Source organism: Adiantum capillus-veneris, chromosome 12 (assembly GCF_014529385.1).
Source record: "Adiantum capillus-veneris isolate H3 chromosome 12, ASM1452938v2, whole genome shotgun sequence".
Taxonomy (NCBI): Eukaryota; Viridiplantae; Streptophyta; class Polypodiopsida; order Polypodiales; family Pteridaceae; genus Adiantum; species Adiantum capillus-veneris.
Window position 1 is genome coordinate 25,653,523 of NC_140942.1, and position 12,605 is coordinate 25,666,127.

General features: G+C 39.2%; 1 protein-coding gene across 1 annotated transcript; it reads right to left on the minus strand.

Moving 5' to 3' along the window:
- Positions 1 to 1,516: 1,516 nt before the first annotated feature.
- Positions 1,517 to 3,000, minus strand: LOC147445470 (uncharacterized). The gene has a single exon (XM_086526038.1). It carries the CDS (start codon positions 2,918 to 2,920, stop codon positions 2,291 to 2,293), a length of 630 nt encoding a protein of 209 aa, XP_086382164.1. The 5' UTR covers positions 2,921 to 3,000; the 3' UTR covers positions 1,517 to 2,290.
- Positions 3,001 to 12,605: the final 9,605 nt, after the last annotated feature.

Genomic DNA, 12,605 nt, shown 5'->3' on the forward strand with positions numbered 1-12,605 from the left:
GGGAGGTCCAATGAGGCAAAAGCTAGACCAATTTAGCAGGAAGGGCTCGCCCAAGAGAGAGAGGGGGCTGATTTTTGCAAGGCATTATCACGCATACACACACACAAGCTCATGTGTGAAGAAAGAATACTCTATCTCCTCCCAAGCTTTAATGGAGAGCTCATCACCTACTCCAAGCTTGTGAGATAGAAGCCTACATCAACACTCTCTTGGCATGTGGATGCAAATCCAACCAAGAGCCAAGTTTCAATGCATTCTCATCTTCTCTACCAAGCTAATTACTAAGCTAAGCTATGCTAATATGAGTGATTATGTGAGGAGATGTACATCTTTCTCATAAGATACTCCTTCTTCCTCTCAATCTACTCTCATACCCTGCTAGCTCTCACCATCTTCGAAGGTGTGTGAGGTCTTGGGTCTGAGAACAGGGATAATTCAAGTTGTGTTTGTTAAGTGTTTTGAGTAGTGCATGAAGTTTCCATCTTCATTGCACTAGCTAGTCTTGAAGGAACACAAAGAATTGTATTGTACAATGTCTCTCTTGATGGGAGAAACCATAATACAAAGCCTTTTGGAGGGGGGACCGGCTCCATGAAAATCCGGTCCTCAACTGTTGTCAATAGCTTAATTTCTCTCTCTTTTGAAAGTATTGTTGATGCTATCTAACTAGGTGTTATGCTTTTTGTTGCTCTCTCCACCCAAGCACTCTTGTAATTCTCATTAGGAATCTATTCTAATGAAATGCCCACTATGTTCATGCTAATTTTCGCTACACATAAGTTATTAGGCCATTAAATGTTACACCTAAATCTCTAACCCTAACCATAACACCATGGTTAAGTTAAGGCTTCACCCTCCATAGTTTAACGCTAAACCATCGGTAGATATACAAGGCATGATTGAAGATTGAAACCTTCACTTTATCCATGAAATCTCCCTTAAAAAAGAATGCCCAAAAACAACTCAAAACTTATGTGCGTCAACTCAATTGTATAGATACAACACTACTTTGCCCTAGCTTGTGGTAGACCTTGTTCCTCGCTCAATTCTTTGCCGAGTCAATTTCATGGAAGCTTAGGCACTTTCATAGACAATCCCACACACTTATTTGTCAAAGAAAGAAAATCCTAATTGGAACCCTCTCACACTGGAAAACAACAAGGTAGAAGTAGTGTGGGGCTTTACTAGTTCATTATCGAAGAAATGAGATGTAAGAGCACTTTTGTTATGCAAGTGGAATGTGATCACAAGGCATGATGTATGTTCAATTATTTGGGTATTCCAAGTTCAAGTATCTTGTTTTCAAGGCTCACTAACAACTTTTTTCCTAACCAAAGAAAAATATGATACACTTAAAACTCTACTTGTTTGAGGTCACAATTTGAAGGATTTGCATGATTTCATGCTAACATTATAAAAGTTTTACCGATTAATTCTCTTTAAGCTCTAAATCTAATCGAGATGTTGCAATTTTGGTTCGTTGAAAACTCAAGGTTGAAAATGCAATAAAAGGCCATTTTGTTGCAAAGAGTCCTTGTTTTATCGATATGTAGATTGTAGGTGGAATGTAACAAGGCAATCATTTTCTCTATCACTTTATAGATGTTGAAGTGCACACTAGAGAAAAATGTTGATTGTTGGATGATGATGTAGTCAACTCGTGGGAAAGAGCTCCTTAACTTCTTTGAAGTGCAGTGAGCCAAATTGAGTGTATATATCCCTTGCGTTTGTAAGGGCCGGTTTGTGCAATATAGGTTATAATTGGGACAAAATACAATGTAAATGGTGGTGATTGTTTGTGCAAACCTCCACAATGCCATGATGTTCTCCTTTTCCAAATGTGACCGATGATTTTTTGTGAGATTGCCGCTCAATGCTGCTGAGTTGTAGAAGGTCGGGCACCAAACAACAAAAAGGTCCTACAACATAAAACTTGGCGACACAAGTTTATGTATTCTTTGGAGTTCAAAACTCTCTTGTTAGCTGATGCAGCCCTGCCCAAAGAAACGGTGTGCTCTAGGGGTGGATCAAGAGAACCAAGCTGCACAATGCTACATATGTGTGCAAGGAGCTTTGAGCAATAGAGATTAGCTACTTTGGTGGCCTTGCAAGGGTCAATGCTTCCAGACAACCGCAAAAAATGCTTAGGATTTGGAGAAGCTACTGGATGGAGCTCTCTTGGTGACCTTAAAAGGGCCCAAAAAAATGCTTTAGTTGTGTGGAGGGGTTCAAGGGGGTCTAGTCGCCGGATCGAACCCCCGTTCCCCCTATTGAGAAGGGAACAGTATTATCACGAAGCAACAGCGTACTCGTTCACCGTCTCTAGCTTCGGCATCCAGGACTTGGACCTGCACATTACCTGCCTGCTGCCCACGCCCCCTACTTGCAATGGCCCCTCATGCAGACTCGCCATCTCCAACTGCTTGACCGATCGGCTCTTCAGATTAACAAAGGCGCCCTCGCCCAATATTGAGGCAATCTGCATAGCTTCCGAAGCTGGTGGTGCAGGACATGGGACTACTTTTCTTTGAGAGATGGCCGCACCTTTAGAAACCTGCCTTCCACTACACTTCCATGTGGATTCCAGCTTTGCGAAGGCTGCCATTTCCTCCATTGAGAAGCGTGTGTTGCGTCTGTGCATAGGAAGCAGCAAGTACAATTCTGCAGCTTGCAATTCCTCGTCGGCAGACAGACCGCAGATGCGGCGCCCACAGCTGCCGCTCGCGGCAGCGCTCGAAAAGGAGCACACAAACTGCGCAAGAAATTCCATCATCGCCTCTGCGGCAGTAAGGGGGCCTTCCAGCTGCGATAGGGCACCGGTCTCGCAGTTAAGGAACTTGATAAATCTGCACTCAGAATTAGCTGCAGCATGCAGGCGATTGGAAGCCGCAGGAGACATGCAAGCCAAGTGATTGCCCATGACCAGAAACCCTAATTGAAGCAGGCAAAGCGGGGAATCGCGGGGATAAGAAGAAGAAGAGAAGCTTTGTATTGCTGAAATGATACTGCAGAACGGGCATCGGCGCTATATAAGGAGGAAAAAGGTCGCCCTATGATGGTTTCCACGCGGCCCTCATTTTGCCAGGAAATTTCCCTTGCAAAGTTCAACCAGCCTGTCCCTGGAAAACATATTCCGAGTCTCCGACAAGTCCACTCGCACGATGTCTCCTCGCACTTTCCATTGAATCCCTTCTCCAACCAGCGGCGGCCGGGGCCCTGCCAAAATAACAAAGTCGCCACATTCAATCAATCACTCTTCTTTTTTGATGAGTGGGGGTTTGATGAGAGCTTGGGTTCACACTTTCCCATTGGCCAATAGACTTTTCCACTAGCCAATATCAAGGATGAATTCACACTTGTCAAGTGGAAAGGGAAAATTACTTAACATGGATATGAATTTATTTCGAGTGGTCAATAATTTTTGTATTCTCAATGCAAAGATTATGATTAAGTGGGTGGATTTGTGGACAGTGGCAACGGCAAAGCGTTTGCAAGAGAGAGAAGCATGAAAACAAGCACATGGAGAAAGAAGGGCACCCCCAGTGCTTAAACACCTTCAATGTTGCGTACCAAAAGTAGAGTACTCATATATTTAAACCATATTGTAATTTTTTTTGTGTGTTATCTTTAATTTGTATTTGATAAAAGATATTTTTCTATTTTGTAGTGCCTTTCCTTTAACTCTATGTGATAAAAGGATCGTTACTTTCAGACGTGCCACATTAACGAGCGTATAACCACCATAGTCTAAATGACATGAGAATGGCCTCTACATAGGGGACTTTAGTGTGCATCACACATGGAGGTATGATAATTCAGTTTTACCATGCAATTGTGAGCAGGTCAGTGGCATGTATCTTTTTAATTCTTATTTGCTTATAGCATTAATTATACCAATGTTACTCACTAATTTGAGCTTCTCTTTTATAGGTCATCTATATCCCAACAATCCACCAACCAAAACTTTGGTTTGTAATTTCCGTAACACCTCGAGGGAGAACCGTTTTTTTCACTAATGAAGTGGAGACCATCTTTGACCCTCTTTCACCTCCGACTTTGGATGAGGTGGAGACAGAGGAGAGGAGGTCACTAAATCAAGTCCGATGGCGGCAAGTCTAGCGAAGATGATTGTCATGATGATGAAGATGATGAGATGGAGGATGATGAATTTGAAGATGATGAAGCCAACGCATCCAAAAACGACAATTCTGTTTCTCTCTTTATTGATTTAGGAGCCATGGGCTTAGAATTGGATGATGTCTCATATAAGGATCTTTTGGAAGATGATTCAGAAACATTTTGCAGTTATGAAGTTTTTTGGTTGTGTAATCCATTCATCTATCTCTCCCCCTCTTCCTCTCTCTAATTTGTGAACATGCTCAATTATCTTAATCAAGTGACAATGATTATTTTAGATGTAACCAAATGTAATCTTACTATCACCTTCCTCCCGCCCCCCCTCTCTATCCCTCTTTCTCTTTTCTTTTTAAATTTGAAAATTTCATACAACATTCTTTAATTTTTATTGAGAGGAGGGAAACACCAAAATTTGAGAGAGAGAGAGAGAGAGAGGGGGGGGGGGGGGGGGGGGGGGGGGATGTTTAAGCCATAATTTGAAAGTTTAGGCGCTATTTTTTTTTTCAAAAATAAACGCGATAATACAAGCGGTAATAGCTGAGGCAATAAACGCCGTAATACAGCGAATAAACTCGCGATAATATTTTAAATAGAAAAAGTCCCTGCCCTCCTCTCCCTTCCTTCTTGAGCTGAGTTTGGTCCTTCTCTCTACAAAACATGGTAAAACAACACGGTAAACACTTAGAGATTTTCATAGTGTTTGTACTCACTTTCAATCCATCTAATTATCATTTTACGTTTACACTCTTGTGAGGCCAAGGGTTGGATGCACACGGCCCAAGGAAACCAACGCATGGCCCCTCGTGTTTACATAGAGGGGAATGGTTAGGTGGAGTAGGATGTTCCCTAAATTACAGCCTCATATTTATATGTCAAATCTCAGAATAGTAGTAGAGGGTATGGCTACTTTTAACTCTCTTTTCCATGCATACTTTCATGAAACTGTGGAGGTGAAGGCAAGGAAAGAGAACACACCCACACACACACACATGCAAACTTGCATCAAATCACGCATGATTGGCTCAATGTGAGTGTAAGGGCAAGGCCTACATTTTTTGATACTAGAGCCACTTGAATGAGCAGCACATGCAACATTTCTCTCTCTCTCTCTCTCTCTCTCTCTCTCTCTCTCTCTCTCTCTCTCTCGGAGCCTTGGGTTCATATGCAAGGCCATCCCAAAGCTCAATTAATTTGGCCCTTGAGTGACCAAGGGTGGTTTCCCAAGATTTAATAATCACGTGATCACATGAATTTTTTTGTGATTACCATGCGTTATTATCATATTTACATAATTACACTTCATATGATCACATTCAAGACAATGAATAGTGACTTGATAACTCACCAAAATTTCACCAGGCTATTTTTCTCATGGCGGGCCCGCATGTATATGGCAAAAATCCACTAGCGGGCTTGCCAAGATATGGAAAAGCCCAGTAGGACCATCTGATGTCTAGGTGGTTTTTGTAGGCTAATAGGAAAGTCACGTGAACATTTAATGTGATCACATGTTTTAAAAAGTGATCACTCAATGTTATTAACATGTTTGCATCTTTGTGATCCCTTCAAAGAACTCCCTGGTGGTTTCCTACATGCACAGGCTCTCAAGGCTTCTAAACACCACAAGAGATCAATTAGTTACCGATGCTAAGTTACGTCATTGTGACGAGCATCGGTGCATGCATTCATAAAACTGGAGGGAGTGCCAATTCAATCGAAAACTAAAATTTAAATTTTTGATGCCTATACCGATTCTTATTCCAAAGCCTATACCGATGCGTAATCCTAATCCTATACTGTTGTTGGTACCCATGCATATTCCGAAGCATATTTTGACGCCCACTACAAAACAGAAACCCGAGACTCATTTTTTGCGTTTTTGTCTCATCGAATTTTCTCTTCCTTCTTCTCTCTCACTGATGCTAAACCTCTTCTTTGCTTGTAGGTCTGATTAGATCTACTTGATACACTCACAATCCTCCACGCTTCTAGAACACAAAGGTATGATTCTTTTGCAGCATTTATGAGTGAATGTGTGTGTACGCATGCGTAACAAATTGCCGATAGTTTGTTGGTTTTGTAGGTTTTGCTACAATTCTTTTAGGATTTTTGCAATGGCGTATTGCAAATTATTCAATGTGAGTGCAATATTTTTCTTTTGTTTTATGTATATCCACACACACACACACACACACAATTAGACATAACCACATTGAAAATACACACACACACACACAAATACGCACATATAAACATTGCAAAATTTTCAAAATTGAGTTCTCTAGCTTTCTTTTATATTATATAGACACACACACATAGAACAAAATATCGTATTAGTATTGAATTCTAGAAATAACAATTTTATTTGTTAATTTCATCATGAATGAACGTTCAATTAAGCAAATCAATTTGAATATATCGAACATCAATGCTCACGTTTTGTTCTGTAAGAGAAAGAACCTTCCATTAGTTGATAAAAATTGCCCATTGGGCTACAACCACCTCTATTAGAGAGTGCTACATCAAGAAGGGGAGGGTCTCCCAAAAAAACTTAAACCAAAAACTATAAAGGTTAAAAATTATATAGATTCTATTTTTCTACATGTATACACTGTCTCGCATTTCAAAAAAAAGAGATTCATAACAGCTCTCTACGAATTCTCAAAAAAAAAACATGCAAGCAACATCAAAATTTCCTTTAATACCAAGCTTGGTAAGTTCTCACACATTACATAGTGTTTTCTAGCCCTTATTCAATGGATCTAGGAGTGCTTTAAAGCTATTGAATAGATGAAGAGAGAGAGAGAGAGAGAGAGAGAGAGAGAGAGAGAGTCTCATTTTTTGAGAAAAAAGAGAGCTATAGAGGGCTTTCCAGCTCCATGATGAAGGATAACTTAACCTTAAATAGCTTCTCCAAGGATTTGCTACATATCTTTGGTCGACATGGAAGATGATTATTCCTATGTGTACCACATCTTAAAGATGCAGTTGGCCATGGACGTGCAGAACCACCCAATGAGCCATCTTCTGTGAGGAGTACCATCACCACTTGGTTGCACTCACATCAAGGTAGTATGCTAAAGATGAATAATTCCAAGCCTTTGGAAGAGGTGAAAAGAAGCATAGATAATGTTTACTCATTGGATGACATATACATCAAACTCAACATTCTCAAGTCCATGGGATTGGCCCCTAGCTTGATGTAGGAAGAGAATGCTTTACAGACATTGAATCATTTTGCTGGGCTGCTAGCCTTCAACGGATCATCTCCATATCATCCCACATTAAGAAACCAATTACAATTTAAGAAACCATTAATGTGTTAGACATCTTGCAACGTCTAGATGAGGGAGAATTTTCCTCTGCACCATCGTCATTATATGTTGGATCAGTGGCACCTTCAACAAATAATGTATAAGACACTACGACACCTTTCTCTCCCTACTAAAAGTCTCAAATATTTCATCTCTTGTAATATTGATATTGTATATCCCAATGCTGGAAAAAGGGCTAGGTTTAGTTAGTGCAATCCACCTAGAAATGTATTTGAGTATATGCTTACTATAATCATATGTATGTTTTCTGAGTTTTTTGGGAAACCATTTCGTATTTCAGTGCTAAAAAAAAAAACACTAGGCTTAGTGTGATCCCACCTGCAAAATCATAAAACCTTCAAATATAGTAAGTTTGCCTCTAAAATTTCTCATACGTACGTAGGTTTTCCAAGTTTTTGGGAGAAAGTATTGTGTATCTAAGTGCTCGAAAGAAACCTATGTTTATTGTAATCTAACCTACAAATTTTCAGATTTCCCTCTACATTCTAGATTTGAAGGTAAGCACTCCTACAAAGTTTAGACAAATTAGTGTAAAAACCATCAAATACAATAAATTTACCTCTAAAATTTCTTATAAACTTTGAAAGAAGCATTGTGGACCGAGTGCGCGAAGAAAATTAAATTTAATGTAAATATAGTAAATTTGCCTCCTTGCTGAAAAGTGACCCCAAAGAGTAAGGACCCCCAAGAATGGGGGTGCCAAGGGCCACATAAGTGCATTCCAAGAGGCTACATTTAAATATGATGTACATGTTGACCAAAACATTTTGAAATAGGAACGTTGTTTTAAAGAGCCCTTCAATAGCTATTTTACTTTGTTCATGTCAAATACTTGCACGATGCCACATATATGCCTTTGAGATATAAGGATACACAATTGTATTCGGACACGAGCCCTCATCTTGCCTCATGTGAAAACTACTCAGAGCTTCCTTACCCTCACCCTTCTCCTTCTAGCCATATGTGGCATCCTGAACTACAAACATTAATACCATCGAGAGCTTGTTGTGCATTTTTTAGTACATGATCACACTTAGTGTATATATTGAGCAAAGTATTTTCAACCATATTAATCTTTTTTGTTTTGGGCTTCTCCAAGATCCCTTGATAGGAATCTCATCACGAGTTATTTCATTCATGTCAACTTCTTAAATGTTGGCATTGGATAATGCTACATACCTTCAAGGTGCACGCCAATGTTGATATCATGTGGGCCATTTAAAAGCAGTAAAAAAGCGAGTTTTGTTGGCATGCAAAGCGGGTGACTTAGATGTAAGTTTGAAGGGAATCTATGAGTGATGAATTCTCAAGTTCTTTAGTGAAAGCCCGAAGATTGACACCGACAAAACACACTTTAGAGGGATCCACAAGGTAGAGAGCTTGAGTTTTGTTGACTTTGGGACCAATTAGCAAAGATGAGTTACAAATCAAAGAGGAGGCATACAATCATAATCATATATACAAACTAAGAAAATAAAATTTAGAAACCTTCAAATATAGTATTTTTTTTTCTAAGTTTTCTTATACACAACAATTTTTTGTAGGATTGGCCCTTGATGGAAACTTCCAAATTTAGTAAAAAACTTCAAAATTTAAATGCAAATCTCCAAATATTTAGAGAAAAATTTTAGGAAAATCATGTACAAATCTTCAAATATGGTACATTTGCCTCTAAAATATTTTCCAAGTATTTGGAAAAAAGGATTGTATATCCAAGTGCTTGAAAAGAAAAACCTAGGTTGAGTGTAATCCCATCTGCAAATTTTGAAGTTTAACTCTAGATTCTAGATTTGAAGGTGAGAAAACCTACAAATTTCAAAGAAATACGCAAGGATGAATTACAAATCAAAGGGGAGGCATACAATCATCATCATGCACGCAAACTAAGAGATTCAAATATAAACCTTCCAATATAGTAAAATCTTATCATTTTTTAAATTTCAATTTTATGTGGGATTCTCCAAGAGCCCTTGATGGGCAACCTCCAAATTTTAAAGGCTAATCTTTAAATTTTAGGAAAATCATGTAAATACCTTCAAATATACTTTTCTCATATGTAGGTTTTGAAAAAGAGCATTATGTATCCGAGTGCTCAAAAAAAGGCTAGGTTTAGTGTAATTCCATCTTCAAATTTTAATTCCAGATTTGAAGGTTAGAAAACCTATGGAGTTTATAGAAGCTTAGTGTCAAAACACTCAAGTGCTCGAAAAAACCTCGGTTTTGGTGTAATTCCACGTACAAATTTTGAGATTTACCTCTAAATTGTTATTTGAAAGCAAGAATGCCTACGAAGCTCATAGGGAAAAACCTAAGTCTAGTGTAATTGTTGGAATTATGGTTGCAGGAAAACACACACAGCTTTGTGAAGACGAAGGAAGCTCAAGGCATACAACAGAGAGTGTATTACTTAGTGTGCAATAGAAAGATAAGATAGCCCTAGAGTGGTGGGCATATATAAAATGCACGGGGGAAAAAATCTCCTAGTGAGGGAAAAAATGCCCCAACAATCCTAAGTGTGTTCACACACACCACTACCACATGTATATGGTAGAAAATCCCCCCTATGAGTGATGCGGTGAACGAGATTTGGCACATAGAGTATAGGAAAGTTCCATGCCCTAAGGACATGATCAGTCCACAAAGGGGAGTAAGCCCAAATCTTTGCGGAAAGATTTGAACTTCTCACGAGAAAATGCCTTTGTGAAAAGATATGCAAGGTTGTCCTATGTTGGCACATAAACCAAGTTGGTCTCTCCTACTAAGAGCCTCTCTCTGACATAGTGCTAATGCACCTCAATGTTCTTTGTACGAGCATGAAAAAATGGGTTCCTCGTAACTACCAATGCGCTCTGACTATCAGTGTAGATAGTGTTGGTAGTGTTCTGTCCAACACCCAAATCAGCCATAAGGCGTCTGAGCCATACACACTCAACCATAGCTGGGAAGACTGCCATTTACTCAGCCTCACAACTGGAAGTGGCCATAGTAGGTTGCTTCTTACTCAACCATGATATGCATGAGCTGCCAAGCATGAAACAAAACCCACTTGTGGACACTCGTGTATCAAAACAACTAGCCCAATTTGAGTCCGAAAAAGCATGTAAATCTAGCAACAATGATCCCCCCTTGGGATAAAACAATCCAAGATGTAAAGTGCCACTCAATTAGTGGAAAATCCTCTTGAAAGCCTGCCCATGCTTAAAACATGGGCTATGCATGAATCCGTTGACCTGTGATACTACAAACTGAATATCTGGCCTCGTGTTGCATACATAAATGAGACAACCAACATCAATTAGGTAAAGAGTGGCATCGGCAGGATCCCTAGCATCATGAAGACATAATTTCAAACATATTTCCATGGGAGTGACAACAGGTTTGAAATCCTCAAGTCCAAACGTACATAGCAATGTCTGTATGTAACTTTTTTGAGACAAGGAAATACCACCATCACATTGCTTAAATTGTATACCCAAGTAATGATGCAACAACCCCAAATATTTCATCTTGAAAGTAGCATTCAAATCAGCCTTAAATTCAGCAATATGTCTCTCATTTGGTCCAGTGATCAGTAAATCATCTACATAGAGAACCACAATGAGAAGTACATCACCCTCACCCTTTACATACAATGTGCTTTTTGTTGGACTGTTAGAAAATCCTTGTTTGACCAAATGAGTGTCAGCCTTCTCATACCAAGCACAAGGAGATTGGTTGAACCCATACAAATCTTTCTTACATTTACACACTTTATCTTCTTGTCCTTTCTTGACAAAACCGTGAGGCTACGTTACACACTTCCCCAAATATTTCACCATCCAAGAAAGCAGTAACAATGTCTAACTGATGTACATCCCAACCATAATGAGCTGCTAATGCACATAGAAAACACACAGTAGTCATGCAACAAGTGGGAGCAAAAGTCTCTTCACAATCTATGCCTTTCTAATACATAACCTTTTGCAACAAGTTGAGCCTTATAACGATCAATCTCACCATCTCGCTTGCATTTTAACTTGTAAACCCACTTTGTACCAATGGCCTTTTTTCTAGGAGTCAAATCACATAAAGTCCATGTGTCATTTTCTATAAGTGCATCATATTTTGATTGCAGGGCAGTAACATTCAAGAAAGCACTAACAATGTCTAGCTGATGTACATCCCAACCAAAATGACCTACTAAAGCACATAAAAACGCACAGTAGTCATACGAAAAGTGGGAGAAAAATTCTCTTCACAATCTATGCCTTTCTATTATGCATAACCTTTGCAACAATGGCAACCATCCACTTTTTTGAGTTCTATGCTAATCCTTCATCAAATTAAGACAGAGGTTCCTCAACATCATGTAAGATAGACACAAGAAAAGCATAGCAATCTGATGCATAAGATGCATGGGGAGAACTTGAACGAGCATGAATAGACAAAAGTGCATGCAATTTACCCTCATGCAAAGTATGTACTAGCCATTTAGGCATACCTCTAGCTTGCTCATTCTCAGCCCTTTCCTCATCAAGTACATCATGTACATCTGCATCTGTAATAGGTTGATTTGTAACATTTTTAAAAACCCACATAGGCTGTACATTTTCCTCATTGGAATTTACATTCAAACTTCCACCACTGAAAAGAGGAAACAAAGTGTCACAAATTTCCTATGAGCCTACATATATCTCTAGTACATGATATCAAGGGCTGAACAGAATCTTCCACAAACACAACAGCCTGTGCTCAAGACAAGGATACACTTTGTTTGTGGATGAGACAACCTGTAACCTTTTCTTTTTGCACTATAACCAACAAAAATACATTTGATATCCTTATCATTCAATTTCTTGCGCTACGTTTGTGGTACCAAAGCATATGCCAAATAGCCAAAAACACGCATGTGCTCAATAGAAGTCTTTCCATCATGCGATGCTTCATATGGAGTCATAGACTACAAAGGTTTTGTAGGACACCTGTTTAGTACATAAGTGGAAAACATGATGGCCTCAAGCCAAAACAAATGCAGTAAAGCTTGACTTTTGACCATACATCGTGCCATTTTCGTAAGTGACCTATTTTTCTCAGTAACATCATTTTGTTGAGGTGTATACAACAGTGAACTTTGGTTTTTATCCCACAAATTGC